General features: G+C 46.5%; 1 protein-coding gene across 1 annotated transcript; it reads right to left on the bottom strand.

Annotated features, from left to right (window-relative positions):
* Positions 1–68: 68 nt before the first annotated feature.
* LOC118245193 (uncharacterized) lies at positions 69–17,449 on the bottom strand. The gene is made up of 20 exons (XM_035541071.2): positions 17,239–17,449; positions 17,096–17,152; positions 15,329–15,366; positions 13,895–14,035; positions 12,634–12,696; positions 11,359–11,479; positions 10,827–10,919; positions 9,627–9,787; positions 8,484–8,569; positions 8,198–8,281; positions 7,084–7,146; positions 6,867–6,944; positions 6,687–6,775; positions 5,920–5,956; positions 4,920–5,068; positions 4,396–4,458; positions 4,016–4,091; positions 3,337–3,421; positions 3,071–3,158; positions 69–2,524 (listed from the first exon to the last, which is right to left on the bottom strand). Exons 1-20 carry the CDS (start codon positions 17,389–17,391, stop codon positions 2,414–2,416), a joined length of 1,836 nt encoding a protein of 611 aa, XP_035396964.1. The 5' UTR covers positions 17,392–17,449; the 3' UTR covers positions 69–2,413.
* Positions 17,450–17,471: the final 22 nt, after the last annotated feature.

A 17,471-nucleotide genomic window follows, 5' to 3' on the forward strand; every position in this document is an offset into this window, starting at 1 on the left:
TTGCTATTGCACACTGTGGGGATGGAACTGCCATTAATTAGGAACTGGTCTTCTCTAAGACTTCAATAAGTGAATAGCTAGGGGAAAAAGGAAATGGAGGGGCCTTTCACTAGTATGAACAGTCTACCTAGAAACCTCACTCCCAGGGAAGATTTGCACTAGTTAAACCAATTTAGAGAAAGGGAAGAAGCAACGTGCTGAAAAACAGACGAAATTATGGACAGTCAGCAAAAGCTTTCACTTCCCTTTTCTTCCCAGAACTAGCAGGATACACGTTTCTTGTTGTTTGTTTAAGATAAACCCTTTGCTTTAACTTTTATCCCTCTACCTAGCAACTTAAGCTTCCTCATTCCTCCCAGAAAATGAACTAAATCTTGGAATTTTAATTTTAAGGTAGTATATCGTTTAGAAAGGGATTTGAAATAGCTTAATTTAGCAGGATTGTAATTGATCATTTTTTACCACCATCTGCTTGCCCTTGCACTAAATTAGGGAAGATTCAGCCATTTCCTTCAATGTTCCTGGAAGAAATTTCTTCTTGTCAGACACTTATCAAATCCCCTATTGCCACACAATGCATTTCAGCAGTGTTTCACTCTCAGGTATTTTGAGCATTTTTAATAAGTTATTAATAGAGGAAATATTTTTCTTTTAAACACTGTTCTTCATAAAGTTGAACTACAGTAGACTCTAATAACATTTGTAGTAGTATCACAAAGGAGTTGAAAATGAAATTATCAACCATATCATTAATTTAACTGTGGATGCTGCTAACAGCTGATCTTGCTGCTTTGACTCAAGTACTTAAGGTTACGCAACATTCCTCCATTCAGGTGTTATCTGACTGGAACCTTTAGCCATTAGTAAAGTGCTAGCTCTGTTTAAAGAGTGGATATATATATATTAATTAAAAAACAACTGTACTGAGGTTGGGAGAAACTGCAACTACTTTCTGGTTCCTTCTTTCCTTCCAAGCTAAGAATATACTTTTCTGTTCCTGCCTGTAAGAGCTTCTCCCGGAACCTGATTGCAAGCATAGGCATTTTTCTTCTCTGAGACTTGATGAGGTTGACAACAGGAGATGCCGCTGAGCATTAACCCTAAGGTATTCCAAAATTAACCTAAATGTTTAGCTTTAGTTACTCATAGGTCTTCTCTTTGATGTGGCCACGGTGGTGCAAGCAGGACACGGGTACTTGGGACTTTCAGTGAAACAGTACTGTGGCTTTTGGGACAAATCTTGGATAAGCAGAGCCTTCTCCAGCTTTTCCTGCTGTGATGTCATACATTCTCATCTTTTTTCTATCTCATTTCTGGAACTACAGTTTGGGATAAGATGGGTTGGTTTCTTACCTAGAAGAACTAGGTTTCTTACCTAGAAGGTTGGTTTCTTACCTGCTGCATGTGGCTTTGTGCAACACCTTTCCTGTGCCCAGAGTACTGAACAGTGATCTACTCTCACAGTAGCTCAGTAGCACCTCTGCTTTTAGTACCACTTACATTTCACCCTCTCAGCTCCTCTCTCAGATAGCTGTTTCACAGCATTCCTGGGTAGCTTTTTCCAGTGGGACACCTGTATGGTAGTAGGCTTACGCTTAAGTAACCAGTGGGAGAGAAGAGGCTCTCCAAATCTTAGCTTGGGGAATAGATATGTTTGTCAACAGTGCAAGAGGATGGCAGAATCCTGAACCAGGGCTTCAGGGCAGACATAATGAGTTTTCATGCTCTGCTTTTTCCTCCCTTTGCACTTAAGGTTGAAGGTAGGTGGGATTGCTCATGCAGTGAGCATACTCTGCAGAACAGACTGACCTTACACTGTTCACAGTGCCGCCTTTTCTGCTCTAAGGGGCTAGCTTAAGTAAGGGGCTTAACCCACTCTTCCTAACTGCAGGTGTGTTAAGATCTTCCTCAGTCCAAAGGAGCTTAGCATTATGTCTTAAGGGAAGCTGCCTCTCCTTCTTAAAACAGCACTTTTGTTATATCCTGGAGCAGGAGGCGTTCTGTGAGGCCTAGAGGTTGTGGCTTTCCACACATAGCACTATCACCTGCTCACGTGCACTCCTGTAGCTGCAGCTCTCTTCCATCTTTACGTAGGATCCTGACATGAAAAGAAGTTGCAGAAGATATTTGTAACTTCCCCTGTTGGCAAAAACACAGTGAGGAACTAGCGAGCACAGTTTGTCTCCCTGGTCTAGACCATCCAATGCTGAACAGGGAGCAGAACTGATGTCTACTCAGCATCAGTGCCTGCTCCAATCAGTGTTTCTCCCCATTCCTCAGATGAGCCTGCCACTAAACCTCATTCGGATGAACGCTGAAAACAAGTCCACTTTAGTACTTGGCCAGGTCAAACTACAGGGGCAGGAAGGGGTGTGGGGGGGTTAAAGACTTATTCCCCATCTCGGTCACCCCATCATGCGAGGATGTCATAATAAATGGATGGTTTCTTGGTCTGGTTACGAAACTGCTCTAGCTTCAGGCCAATCCTCAGAAGAACAGCTTCATCCCACCATTTTCCCATGACCTGGAAGAAGAGAGAGACAGAAAGAAGAGTAGCATCATCACACACAGTGATTGAAGGCCCAGGAAAACATGGCTAAAATTATTTCCCAACAGCACCAAAAGGACACATTTCTCACTTTTACCCCAGCAAATATGGCATCACTGTATCTGGGAAAAAGGCAGCTCAGTGACTTAATTAAGATGTATGGAACTTCCATTTACATGAGACCTGTTTTAAAAGGGAGAAGAGCAAGAAAGTATTTAAATTACAGAACTGAGAGGAAAAGAGAGGAAAGTAGTGATAAATAATGGGTATGGATACAAGTGGACAGGGAAAAAGAGAAGTCTGTGTCCAGAACCCTGAAGAGTCCATCTGGCATTCAGAAGTGAGTTACACTCTGAAGTGAGTGAGTTAACTCTTCCTCACCCAGAGGTTAAAAATTCCTTCCTAGTACCTGGCAACTCCTCAGTTGTGCTGTGTGGAACAGGATGAACCTGGTCATAGTGGTTCAGGACAGAGCCACCTGGAGATTTTGTGTCACAGCATTCACAAAGAGCCAATGCTTACCTGGAGGCTGATAGGAAGCCCAGCAGTAGAATAACCAACGGGGACCACGAGGCCTGGAATCCCAGTCAAGTTAGCAAGCTGCATGAACCTGGGAGAGAAGCTGTCATCAACATTCCTGCCTTGGGACAGCAGCAAAGTTGCCCTTTGCGGGGGGAGTGAGGATTGATCTGTCCTGCTCTACAGCCTGACCTCCGCAAGTTAGTGCGCCCAGTCTCCAGCTGTTCACAAATTTCCGTTTTCATAGTGCAAACAGTAACTCTTCTTACCTCATGGACTGAACTGTGAATGAAGTGTCATTGCTGCCAGTCAAGAGGTCAGATTCGTGGATTCTCGGGGCAGTGGAAGCAACAGCTGAGGAGGAATCACAGAATGGTTGAGGTTGGAAGGGATCTCTGGAGGGCCTCTTGTCCAACTCCAGCTCAGCTACAGCAAGCTGCCCAGGATCACATCTGAGGATGGAGATTCCACAGCCTTTCTAGGCAGCCTGATCCAGTGCTCAAAGAGCAAAGGAAGAGTCAGGCTGTGGGCAATCTCCAAGGAATAGCTCAGTTCCTTAAAGCCATGTTTGATCTATATTAGTAATGCAAACTCCTTCCCCCAGAACACAATCAAATCATTGGGATTTATGAACTGAGCAGTCAGTTTTCTATTTCTTCATAAATAAATAGATGTCTAGTCCCTCCTGTGCAACTCTGCTGGTTCTGCACCTCATTTTCAACTACCAAAAGGGAGTTTTCTGACTGCCTTGGATACAGGCAGCAAGTATAGAAAGGCACTGCAGTCATTCCAACCAGGCCCCATGTTCTTCTGGAGGCCTGAGGCAGAGTTAAGTCTCTGCACAAAAGTCACGCTCTTAAAACTGGGGAGGCAGAGTTAATGGAGCGACTGTTCTCAAAATGTACCACAACGGTCAGGGAGCAGCTCTTTGGTCAAGGCTGCCAATACCTGGTGTAACGATGCAGTTCACAGTGGTGAAGATCTCTCGCAAAAACCTCATGCTGCGAGTTCTCTGTCGATTTGCCTGCAAACAGAGAGACTACTGTCTGACCAGGCCCTCTTGGTTCATGAGGCTGAAGTTTGATGATGACTGCCTCTGCCCATCAGAGCCCACGCCTTTGCAAAAGAGAACATCCTTCCTGCATTTTGGAATCAACATGCAGTATGCCAATCCAAGTGCCCCATCACTTTGCATGTTTTCACTGCAGAGGAGTACAGTTGGCTGGTATCTTTCCACTTGTATGGGGAGGTTAAGAAAACTATCTACCCCGCCTTTGCAATTTCACTAGGTGCCTCCCCTTCAGTCTGCACCACAGTATGTTCCTCACCGTAATATAATCCAGAGCTGTAAACTGGGAAGCCAAGGCTAGGGTAGCTCGTGTCTCCAAATTCTGAAAGAGAAAACATCAGTCATTGGCTCTCCTTGCAACAGGCTTGCTAATCACATTTTCTTGCCTTACGCAAGTACAAAGAAAGATAGAACCTTCCAGACTCCCTCTTTTCTCCCCACCTTTCCCACCCTAGTCAGCCTGCCATCAAGCTTAAGCATCTTCCTAGGAACTGCAGTTCAGATCTCTGCAAGCTTTAATAGTCTTCCATGGTGACAGGAAGAGTTTTACTGTGGGCATAACAGTTTGAGGGGCCTCACACGTGTTTAGTCAACAACAGCAAGAAACTGAGTGTGATAGCCCAGGAGTTTTCTTCCAGGTCTACTCTCCTGTATCAGCAGTCATCTAACAGGTGGATTGTCATAGAAAAAGCAGGAGAGCCCCATGTTTCTCACTGCCATAAGACCCTTGTTCTGCATCAGCCATGATAACTACTGCCATTGATCCAAGCTGCTGCTACTTACCATTTCCTGGAAATGTTTGTTGAAGTCAGGTTGCAGCATGTCCCTCATCTCACTCAGAATGCAGATCACATGTGCTATTTTCACTTCCTCCATCTCTGGAAGAGACACTTCAACCACGCTGGCTCCCAAACTCTGCAGGTACTCCACAGCTGAGTACAGAACAGGTGAAGCACAAACAACATTCTTTAGACTTCACGGAAGGGACGAGAATCTGCTCCCCCTTGAGAAGTCAGAGACCCCACTGGCCATTACAAGGCAAGCATCTTCAGTGCATCATGCTGCACGCAGATTGCTGTGCCTGGTTCTCACAGGTAAGTCTTAGCCCTAATTAGATCTCGGTGCTCCAAGGGGGCAGAGGTAGAGGTTTGTAGATAGGTTCCTAACTTACCAACTACATTTTTGGCAAGTTCCTCTCCTCCCTTTAGCCTGCAATTAACCCAGACAGTAAAGAGGGACTGATAACACTTCTGTGAACTATCTCAGCTCCAATGCACAGGAGGCTAGCTATTATGACAGACATTGTCATCTGTTTCCCCCACATCACCAAGTTCGATTTTGCTCAGTCTGCAATCTAACAAAGCCACCCTAAAGGCACCATTTGGCTGATTTCAAGGAAATACTAGAGGACTGGATACATCATAAAATCCTAGCCCTGTCTTTCCCACTGAATATAACTTTGTGAAACAAGTCCCTCCCTTAAAAGTCTTTTACCATGAAAGTTTGCAGAGTAACTATTACTGAGCAGAGGATCTGCCTTTATACAGAGACAGAGGCTTAGCACACTGAACTGCATTCTTCCATTGTAACCTGACATGCCTACAACTGTTGAGCTTTTCAACCCTCAGCAGTCAGGGGGGCTTCCCTAATACAAAGCTACCACTGTCTGTACAGTCAGAGCTCTTAAAACATCTGCCTTTAAAAACTTCAGGACAGATCTCTTTAATGCCTCCACAGAGGGAACACACAACTTTATGCAGATTAAGAGACTTTTGCTCTTTACCTTTCTCACAGATGGTCAGGACTTCTGCATCACATGCCTAGAAAACAAGAGGAAAGAACTGAGCAGACTTGAGTAACCTCTCTCTTCTCGTTGGTGAGCACTCACAGGCATTTGGTCCTCATGGAGCTTTCCCTGCTCCTGTCTCTAATGGTAAGGAAACACAGCCATCCAGAACTGCCTTAGGCTACCTGCTCCAAGAGGACAGCTTGCAAGGCGTACCCCTAAGGAAAAGGAAAGGTCTTCTTTTCTAGAGGAGAAGATGTTCCTCCTCCACACTGGGGCAAAGCCATCCTTGTTTTCCTCTAGGGAAGAAATCTTGGGCACATTCATGGAGCTGCATTATGATTGCCAAGTGGCATTAGCTTGCAAGCCCAGTTTCTACATTGGGATGACAAAATACTACTCAACAGCTACACCACTGTCACCAAATGGATATGGTAATTTTCCTCATTTGTTTTTAAACTATTTCCCTTTTGGAAACAATTCAGAAGCATCACTTTCAATAGAAACAGCAGCATGAGGAAGCATATGGCCATGAACTGTACAGTCATTACCTTTCCTCATACCTCCAACAGACTTTTATTCGAAAGGTTGCCTTAGGAAAAAGTTATCCCAGAGGGTGTTTTCACCTAAGCCATATTCCCCTCCAATTATAGGGCTAAATACAAGAAGTTCACATGCGGAAAGGTAAGAGAACATTGAATGCACTGAATTCCTTCAAAATTTCATTTTGCAAAGCATCAGGAAGAAAGAGACAGAATAGGTACCTTAAAAAATGTCCAGTCCACTCCCAGTTTTAAGCCTTTCAGGTCAGGAGCACACATATCTGACAGGGTTGCTTTGGGTTGCTTTAGTCCTACAGGGAGCAAGCAAGAGTTCCTCCTTTTATCTAGGATGCCTGCAGGAAGGCAGAGCACCTGGGTTCAGGGAGGAGAATGCTCACCTACCGTATGGATAGAGTGGATCCGGTTCAGCAAGAATACTGTAAACAATGGCTGCATCTGCCACTGAGGTACAGATAGGGCCTTTAAAAGAGAAATCAGTTACAAAAACGCGACAGGGAGTAAATAGGACCCTCGTCCCGAGGTCTTACGTAGGCCCAGACTGCCTCCCCAGCAACAACAACACAGCAAGGTCCCTGAAGGGGGGCACAAGTCCTCTTACCTACACTTACTGTGGAGTAGGAGAGTGGGTAGCTGCCATGACAGCTGATCCGCCCAAACGTACCTGGAGAACAAGAAATGGGCAGTTAGCTAGACACGAGCAGTCACTGGGAATATCTGAATCTGAGAGCTCTGCCCCACCCGACTGAGACAGTAAGGAACACACCCCTGCCAACAACTTTTATGCCAGCTGTTTCACAGCCTAGTCACCAATCTTTCAATACCCTGTTCTTCAGGAGCAAGATTATCAAGAGAAGGAGATGCCACGCTCTGGAAGATCTCAATCACTTCACACCTACTACCAGCTGTCGTCTACAAGTGTTCTTGTCAACTTTCTGACCAGTTACACAGCCATCGTCATCTTCCTCAGATGAACCAAGATTAAGTTGACTGTGTGTGAAGGACAGAAAACAGGGGTAACGGTTGAGTACCTGGTCAGATGAAGCAGCTGAGATCTTTCAGAATGCTGAACCCTTCCCAAAAGCTGGCATCTCTTCCAGGTGGCGATGGATTTGCCTGCCTCACCACCTTCCATACCATAAGAAATGCACAGGGTGTTGTTTATGTCCTCCGCACATTCCCCTTGATTACATTAATTCTTACTGCAAAATCTGCATTCCTACTTCTTGTACCTCTGAGATAAGGGGGAATGGCTACGTGCTGGTTTGATACAAGCCCATTACCAGGTCTAACTTACCAGATACAAATCTGAGCAGCATCAACCCCTCCATATAACCAAGGTAACGGGAATCCATCTTGGATGAAGCTGCTTTCACTAGCTCACTACAGACACCCAGCTACGTCACGAACACCTCCCAGCAGAGGAGGAAGACAGAAGAAGGATAAGTGGGTAGAAAGAGAAGCAGCATGCGAGTTTTGTTTAGCATTTGAATCACACACAGAAGCTATTTTTTTCTGAACATCTCTTCAATGGTCAGTACTGAGAATACTTCCACTCTGCCACTCCAACCTGCGTGACTCTCAGGGTGTTACGCTCCAGAGCTTCTCCGGTTGAGTTTTACAAGGCAGGAATTAATGGATTGTGCCTGACTTGTTTGTGGCATCCTATCTGAGGCAGTAAAGAAGACATACACACACAGATTAAAGGGCACTACCTTTCAGCCCCACCACACCACAGAACGAAGCAGGAATCCTCACAGAGCCGCCTCCATCTGTGCCAATACCCACTGGGCAGAGACCTACAAAATACACACACAGGGCTCTGATCAGAGACATTGTGTTGCCCTGTCCATTCTACCAGCAGCTGTAGCCAAGACAGCACAGAGAGCTCTCTGTTCAGCCATGAATTCCCTCCAGCTTCTAAACCCTTCATGAAATCTGAATGCCTGAGGCTCAGGACTTACCTCCCACCACCCCCAAGCTCAGTTTAGGACCACCTACCTGCTGCTACAGCTGCTGCTGACCCACTGGAGCTCCCACCTGTGAAGTGGTTGGGCTTGTAGGGATTCCTAGGGATCTTGTGGTACCTGAGGTAGACAAATAGTGTTGAAACTTTTCCTAGGAAGGACTGAGTGTGTTAAAGGGCAGGAAAAGATCTAGAAACAGCGCAGGGATTCAGATCTCTTACTAAAGAGACACCAGTCCACCCCAGATAGTGCTACATCCCTGAAAAAAAAGACTGAAATAAGACTTTTTGCTCAGAGTCCAATCTCTTGTTATCATTAGCAGCCTATCCAAAAGAAAAAGACTCAAAGCAATAGGAAGGATGCTGTTCCAGTTCTTCTGGTTGTGATTGCACTGTGCCATTACTGCATACTGTAGTGCATTACACAATTTCAAAAGAAAGAGCAGTCACTGACCATCAGTTCTTAAAGAACCACAAGCAAGTCAGCACCCCCAGCTCTGCCTTTTATTCCAAACTCTCCAGTCTGTCCCTGGTCCTCAAAGAGACCTGCCAGGTGGGAGGGCATCCAGCTGGTGTAGCAGCCCACACACAATGCCTGTGCATTTTGTTGTAGCTGTGGGGGAGCCCCAGTTCCATCCAGCTGCACATGCATCAAGTGTGGAGCTTATCAAGGCTATGAGAACCACTGCTCTGACACAGCAGTTCTCAGCTTGCTATAGCTGGAAAATTCACAAAAATAAATTACAGTGAGCTTGTTTTAGCTAGGAAATAAAAAAGCTATGTTCTCCTGAGCTGATTGTACCTTTTCTCATTGTTCTTGGCCATTAGCCATTTTTGTGACTGCTCATTAGATTGCTATTTAGTTGTTTTATGTCACTGCTTTTGTCTACTGCTCATCCTGTAAACATTTACACCTCCACACATACAAGGCCTTGGAAAGAGCTCTTTACTCAGCAGACACGATTTGAATCCTCTCTTACCTTTGGTTTCCTCTTTCCTTTGGAAGCCTTCAGGCTTCCAACATCTACTGTTTTCATACCCACAGGGTTCTCCCTGCACTGGGTGTTTCAGTCAGTTTTATTCTTACATGTCTGCCCTGTTTTTGTACCCTTCCCTGTCAGTTCTGGACAGACTTTTAGGTCTGAGGAGAGAGGGAGAGAGAAGGAAGGGAATTTTACCTATTAGGGTTGCATCCAGTCGTTCCAGTCCCTAGTTCATGCATGTTTGAAACCCCAATAATGACAGCTCCAGCCTCTCTCAGCTTCTTGGCCACAGTAGCATCTTCTGTTTCAGGCTCAGTCCCGAGAAACACTGTTCCTACTCGGTGATGGTAAGGTACCTTAGCAAGAAGACACCTTATTACTCATCCTAAAACCTTGGTATGGCAGGCAGGCATGCGTGCATGCTTCACATGCACACTTCACCCCCACAACAGTTCTCAGACATCAGGACCCACTGAAGTAAGAGCTAGGAAGTCTCGCTCTTCATCTTTTCCTGTGTTGTTCCTGTCGAGAGGGATACTTAACCCTTCACTATTGGCTTCCTCTCACATGCAAAGGAGTCTTGCTAATACCATGAGGAGCAGAAACACATAGATGTCCAGGAAGTCTGCCTCTCTATAGCAGTGCAGTTGCTAGGCCCAGAGGCTGCAGAACCAAGTCACCTCGGCCCCAGAGCACACAGGAGCTCTTTTTCCTACATTCTATGCAAGGAGCTGCAGCGTTTTCAATCTGCAGTGCTTTGAAGCAAGGAACCAACACTATATAGATGCCAAAATACCAGATGAATTCATTTTCAGGGTGTGCTAAGTACTCTTCACACTTACGTAGTGATGTACGTAAACAGGACTCCCACCCTATGGGTAGGTCCTTCCAGAGTCCATGACAGCTTGATGGCACCTCCAGGCATATTTAGTAGTAACTGCTGCTAAGCGGTAAGCACAACCCCACTGTGGGTGAGGACTTTCAGAGTAACTTTCATATTTCTGATACAAGTATGTCCTTAAAGGTAAGGAGAGAGGGATCCTTTGCCAGCAGAGCAGAGGGAGTGACTGAGAAATCCAGGCAGTTACGCCCACTGCTACAGGTGTTTTTATATATTCTCATCTTGTCAGCAGAGGGACTATTTCCCACCCCAACCCTCTGCTCCCTGTGGATTGAAGAGATCAGTACAAGGTACGGAAAACATCTGTCATAACTGAGATCTATCATCAACTGTCAAAATTTGTTAATCCTACTCATTACAAACCCGTATACTGCCTCTTATTACAAAAGAATTCACAGGCTTATGCTGAGGAGTTGGCCTTAAAACCTCCTTGCAGCAAGTTGTCCCGGTTGACCACTTGCAGCATGAACTGACAGCTAGACAAGGAAACTCACCACTTTGAACTCTTCTTTCAGGCACACTGGGATGCCATCTAGATGAGACAGGGTACATTTATTCCTGTGACGAGCAGTGGAGGCCTCAGCCATCTACACAGCAGGGAAAAAAAATTAAAAAAGTTGTATGTTAGATAGGTAGGCAGAGAGAGTTGAACTGAAAGTCATTACCAGTATCAGAACAGATACCGCAAATGGCTTTGTCAGGCTGCTTGCAAGCCAAATGATGAAGGTTTCTTTTTTCTTCCACAGTTTGCTGATGGGGAAAGCATTTACTGCTTAGAAGCATCTATGCCACATAAGCACATAAATCCTGGTTTAAAAATAGTAGCCCAGTAGAAAACAGATTGCCTTAATGCTAACTCGCTTTGCAGGAAGGGAAGCAAACTTTTTTTAGTCCTCAACACAAGGAAGGAGCAAAAAACATATTTTTTCTGTGCAACATATCAGAAGAAGAGCCTCTGCCCTTTCTAATGGATGCTACCACTCTTGGGGTGGCAGAGGCCCCTTTGCTACCAGAGGGGGACATTACCAGCATTATTTGTTCCCGGTCCCATTGCACTATCGCTCTGAGTGGGGGCGTGGATTTCTCGCAGTCCTCCAGCGTGGCAATGATGTTCTTTGCCACCTGAGATGGCGTCAGCTTCCCACTCCTACAGGACAGAAGTTGGGATCTTCATTACAAGGCCCCCCACACCACACCCACACACAGAGTTTGTCTGTCAGGTAGCAAGGCGGCACCTGTCACAGCTGTAACCAGTAACTAGATAATAATCTGTGTGTGGTGATGATTTCAACACAGTTGACACCATCACAAGAGGAGACACCCTTTCCTAAGGGAACTTCCTCCACAACACCCCTCCCACCCTCAGAGTAGGGGTAGGAACTGGTAGACTCACTCAGATGTTCTTGAAACACCAGATAAGCAGGGAAGGACTTTATGGAGAGCCTTCAAGCTCTTCAAAGCCCAAGGTTATGAAACTGCCAGTACCATGAGCTTAAACAAGAGGACAGCCCATTTTATACAGGCTTCCCACTACAGAGAGGGGTCTCAGAGCAGCACTGTCATAACCCACCTTTAACAAAGAGGCCTTCCCTCCCTCCTGGCTATGTTAGCCCATGAACAGATCTGTCTCTGGTTGACACTGAAGCCTCATAGTCAGCATTCAGCTGTAAAACCAGACTGCAGCGTCAGCCGTTTGCTCCAAGGCCACAGCCCACTGGCAGGGGTGGCCCCTGAGGAACATGTGCCAGGAGTGTAGCAGGATTTATCTGAGCACTTCAGATCTGGCACACGTCCCAAAGGCAACCAGGAGTTACTGAGCAGCCAACAGCTCACGGAACCTCAGAGTCAAGGATGTGCTTCCAGCTGCTCCCAAGCTGGACACAAGGACTGGGAGAACACAGCCAAACTGCTCACAGGAACACAAGCAGTTGGGGAATCAAGGTGTTCTTCAGAGACCCACAGTATGTGCAGCTTGCATCATCCATACGAACCTTTCTCACCTTCTCACTCACTTGTTTGGGCAAACAAAGTATGTAGAAATCTTTCCCAGAGGAGACCAACAATAAGCCAAGACAAACAGTATTTAAATATCCTTGCAGAGCTTGTAAGAGTTGTGCCAGCTCTCCCAGTTGGCTTTCCTTTGTTATTCTATTAGAGGGAAAGGACTGGAAAGGATGATGCTAAACAGAAGTACCTCAAGGACAATTCTAACAGGGAGATGCCTGCGAGCTCGTGGTGCAGCAGCAGCCCACAGCAGAGGAACATGTGAGACAGTTGTTCCCAGACCGTAATTTCACCTACCTGTAGCAGTCCAGGTAGTCTTTGATCCCTTTGAAGCTAAACCCTTTGCTGGCAGAATCGGTCCTGCAAAGAAAGGATTGAAAGGACAACTGTGAACTGGCAAAGCCACCTCTGTTTTAACCTGCAGAATCCAGCATCAGTCCAACACAGGATGGGAATTGCCCACTTACAGGGCATCATCAGGACTGCTTGCCTAAGAATTTTAGCTCGCGCTCTGTCAGACTCCTTGCACATATGCAGGGCGGTAAGTCCATTAAGGGTGCCACAGAAATAAGGGGTCAGTTTTGCTGACGTGTTCTAGTTGTTTCATATTTCTACTGCAATAAAGCAGTCACTAAATTGTTCAAAATTTATTCCAGGTTTACATTTGCAGCGTAAAGATCCATAACGTGCTACGTAGGGAAGAGGCAAGGTTCAAATAATCTGCCCTGTAGCACTCAGTGTATCACTAGTAGAGCCTGGGACACAAGAACCAGAAGGCTGCACTCAGCCTGACCAATGCCTGCAGAAAATACTCTCCTCCCTCTAAAGTGAAGGCGCTGAATGTTATTCCATGCTCTAGCTTAAGAACTCAAGTGGGAAGCAAGCTTAGTGTTACTAAAAGCTCAAATATATACAGAGAATCTACTCTCTGAGATGCTGGTGAAGCACAGCTCATAGACATCTTCAGTAACTCCTAGACAGGTCCACAGCTAAGAACAAAACCAGACGGGGAGAGCATTCATAGTCATCCAGCTGCCCCCATCTCAGCATCAGACCTCAGTGTGACACGTGAGCCTCAGTAACATTTCATCCCTAATCTGGTGAGATTTAATCAAGTACAGGCCACAGTGAAGAAGCTAAACAGGCTTTCTTGATGCAGCCTAAGTAACAAAGACTAATTTCTTATGGGTTGTTTGCTTTGTACCCTGTGTTTCTTTTCTCGTCCAAGCAACTGCTGTTTTCTATTTGAGATTCCTTGCAAGCAAGAAACAGCACACCTGCAAATTCACTTAAGGGATGTATGCATTGGCTGGCCAACCACTAAGTATATCTACTCTAATAGTGCAAGCAGGCTTCCTGAAGCTAGCAGAAACTTCACATTGCATGCAACTACTGGTGATTTGTAAGTTACAAACGAAGAGGTGGCTGGCAGCACTATTTGTTTTGTAAAGTACCATGACATGGAAAGAATTTTTAATCCAGATTACTGACAGTTTCTGACTAATATAATAACAACATGTGTGTTCTTCCACTCCACTCTTAAACATCACCTACTCACCTTGCATCTATCAGCTGTTTCATAATATCCAAAGTGCTTTTAGCCTCAGACTTGTCTTCTGTAACCTCTGCAGCAACCTCTGGGATAAACGTGGGATCTTCACAAATGTCAAGAGAACGCATTAGAGACAAGTTGTGCATCCTGAAAGAGAGAGCGAGCTACTGCTAGAATTTTCAAGCTCCACCATGACTAATTTTTCCAGACTGTTTAAAGTGAACTTTACCCAAGAACATTTTGTTGTAGCAGTCTGCTCCCACAGCAGGGAGTTGCAACAGTTACAAGATAATCTTTCACACCTTTCCAAACCCTTGCTGAAGACAGCACCAAATCTATTCTGCTTGCTTAATAGAACCTCCTACCTCTTGACGTAAGGCCAGCCAGCCTCCATAAACCCAAGCTGGGAAAGAAACAGTGAAAGTTTTCCCATTTGCTCTAATTAGATACATCACCCACAGACCAAAAAAGACAGAAACGGAGAGAAAAAGAAAAGAAGGTAGTCTGTGCCATATATTCAAGCACTATCCCTGGTAAAACCAGCACCTCTTCAGACTTTTCCGTGACCTGCCTCAACATAGCTCGTTTGCAACCAAATGTGACAGGGATTGAATCAGCATGAGTTCAGGGTTTAGAGTACATGTGAGTGAAGCATAGAAACCCAGACCATGTCACAGATATCAAGGAATGATCTACTGTATAACAGCAGCGAAGCTTTTCTGGGTTTGCTTTACTTAAAAAGTGCATACCCAAAGCAAAAATTCAGGGAGTACCAAGTGCGTTCAACACATTTCTCCATGTCCTGGGATCTGCACAGATGACCTAGCAAATTATATATGTAAGCCAAGGGAGAACGTGAGCTTCCTGACTACTGACTTATAGTGCAACGTGCACTTGCAAGCACAGTTTCTAAATAAAAACGTAAGTGAGAGGAAAGAAGAAAAGGTTACTCAAAAACAATGAATGTCTTTAAAAAGAACATATTAAAAACGCTGAACTTCACGTTTGGCTTCATTTTCCTGCTACTATTATTTTCCCACTGCTGGTGGTACACACTTCAGATTTGCAAAACCACAAGCTTTGAAACAGAGACTGCTCTTTAGCAAGAACTTAAGAAGGCAAAGAGGCAATCTGGTGAATTCCATTTCTGTGCACCTGCCTGAGTGTAAAAAAGGGATAATTTCTTCACATAGAAGGTCACCCAAACTAGAGTAGTTTAAAAAAAATAATAATCTCATAAACCACTTCTATGAAATAATCTTTCTCACTCTTCACTCAAATTATGCTACTTCTCTCTTTGAAAAGGTAATCTCGGGTAACCTGTAATACATATGCAATGCAAGCACCTTAAAAAAGAGAGAGAGAGAGAGAGAGAGAGAGAGAGAGAGAGAGAGAGAGAAAGAAAGAGAAGCATGGTAGGAGATAAAACTCCCCACTTACCTTAGTAATAATGGCAGTAACAAGAACTGTCCAAAAGCCTAGAAGAATGTAAGCAGAAACATTGGTTGGCCACAACTTTGACCTGAGGATCTTCCCCACAAGACAACGAATGCTGAATGTGCTCACAATTGCTGCAGAACACCCTAGAGCATGCACTTGTATTTTGGGCCATAAACGTGTTCCGAAATGCTTTCCATCCTCCTCTCACACTCATAGAATCATAAGGACTGTATTTTCCTGCTCTCCTGCAGGGACATGCATTTGTCCTTCCCCAGCTAAGCCCCAGAAAGCCTGCACCTGCAGGCTGCAGCACTGTTAAGAGGCACCTATATAGCTCCCAACGGTTACTTTCTTCATGCTCTGGGCATACAAATAGTGGATAGGGCAGAAGCTTATTATTATTTCATTTATTCCCCTTGTCAGCATCTTTCCTGTCACCATATGTACTCAGCTGCCCTGTAGAAGATACTCGGTCAGCTCCTGCAGTAAACAGAGTCAAATTGGAAAAGCATGAGAAATGTAGAGACTCCATGGTAGCAGGCAGCTGAAAACACTCTCTGAATACCTCACTTCCCAATATAGCAATGCCAACAGTCCCAGGGTTATCAGCCTTGTTCTAGCATGCCTTAATAGTTCAAGAATGGACTTCCAAAACACATGAAAGGAGCGTGGCTCCAGTACTCAGTGCAAGTCTGAAGCAAGGTTCACATTCCTATATCCACGAAATGACATGTTGCTTCACAAATTGCATAAAAATTACAGTCTCTTTTTGGAAAGGCATCGCTCCCAACCTGCATCCGCTGTAATCTGCAACAGTAAGCACCTGTATGATGAGATTGGGAACGTATGTCCCCCCCTCCAAGGGGTGTATGTCAGGAAAGGAAACGAGCCCAGAGTCGCACAGCAGATGCGGCCACAAAGCAAAAGATCAGAAGATATTCTGGTTAACACATCCTGGAACAAACTGCTCACGAGATAAGCTCGCCATACTCTCAGCAACTATGTTGCAGCCCCCTGCTATCTTTCACTCCAGGCCCAACCAGCTGCCAAGCTCTGGAACAAGTCACACTACTGAAACAGGACTTCTGCCTATAACCTCAACACCGCCTCAAAGCGAAAGGCTGAGCAGCGGCAGGGACAGCCAAACCCGGCCGTCCCAGAGAGGACAACGTCACTGGTCACTGCAGACAGAAGGAGATATTTCCCCTCGTGAATATACTGCCCGGCGGCACTCGCACCTGCTCCAGAGCCGCCCTCCTCCTCCTGCACAACTGCCAGGGCAGAAACAAACCCACAGGCTGGAGGGCATGCCAGCACCCAGGAAAACAGGAGCGCTGTTTACAACAGCTGTCCGCAGCCTCCTCATGAAAGCCATGCTCAGAGGGGCTGAAGGACCTGAATTCCTTTATGTCTGAGGGAAATCTACGCTGTGGCTGCTCTCTGTTTTGGGCACCTGAACGGAGGGCGTGAAGGCGGCGAAGAGCCTTCACTTCAGGGAACAGCTCCGCACCTGCAGCATCCCACCACAACTAGGGGACACACGGCACCCCAAAACACGCAGAGAAAACGTTCCTATAAGGAATCCCTTACAAAGCATGTCTCTGTCCTTACACCAAGGCCTCCTCGGGCTTCCCCGTGCTGTTACGGCCCCGCTACCCCACCCGGTGACAGACCCCCGGCTCCGGGGGCAGCCGCCGCCTCCTGACGGCTCCCCCGGCGGCGGCGGACATTTTGTGCCCCGCCGGCCGTGCCCGCGCCCCGACTCACCGTGTTGACCGCATGGCTGAAGAGGCGCAGCCAGAAGCCGCACAGCCGGGGGGCCCACTGCGGAGAGGAGGCGAGAGGTGAGCTCCGGGACCCGCTCCCCGCCGCCCACCCGCCCCGGCTCTCCCCACACCCCCGCTGCTCACGGTGTCCCGCGGAGGGCTGCGGGCTGCCGGCCGGCCCGGCTCCCGGCGCTGCACCACGGCGGCGGCGATGCCCGTGTGCCGCCGCACGCAGCACAGATACACGGCGGCGGGCAGCACCGTGAGGGGCAGCAAAAGCAGCGGCAGCAGCGCCATCGCGACCCTTCTCCGGCAGCCGGCTCCCCGGTAAGGCGGCGGGGCGGTGCTCGGGTCTCGTCCCGCCCGCAGCCGGCCCC

This window comes from Cygnus atratus, chromosome 1 (assembly GCF_013377495.2).
Source record: "Cygnus atratus isolate AKBS03 ecotype Queensland, Australia chromosome 1, CAtr_DNAZoo_HiC_assembly, whole genome shotgun sequence".
Classification (NCBI taxonomy): domain Eukaryota; kingdom Metazoa; phylum Chordata; class Aves; order Anseriformes; family Anatidae; genus Cygnus; species Cygnus atratus.

Bases quoted from the DNA above. Each gene is read 5' to 3' on its own strand.
- LOC118245193 (XM_035541071.2), bottom strand. From the start codon at position 17,391: ATGGCGCTGCTGCCGCTGCTTTTGCTGCCCCTCACGGTGCTGCCCGCC. The intron at 9,788-10,826 runs GTGAGTTTCCTT...CTTCTTGCTAAG, and splicing joins TGAAAGAAGAGTTCAAAGTG to GTACCTTACCATCACCGAGT. The intron at 4,459-4,919 runs GTAAGTAGCAGC...TTTCTCTTTCAG, and splicing joins ACAAACATTTCCAGGAAATG to AATTTGGAGACACGAGCTAC.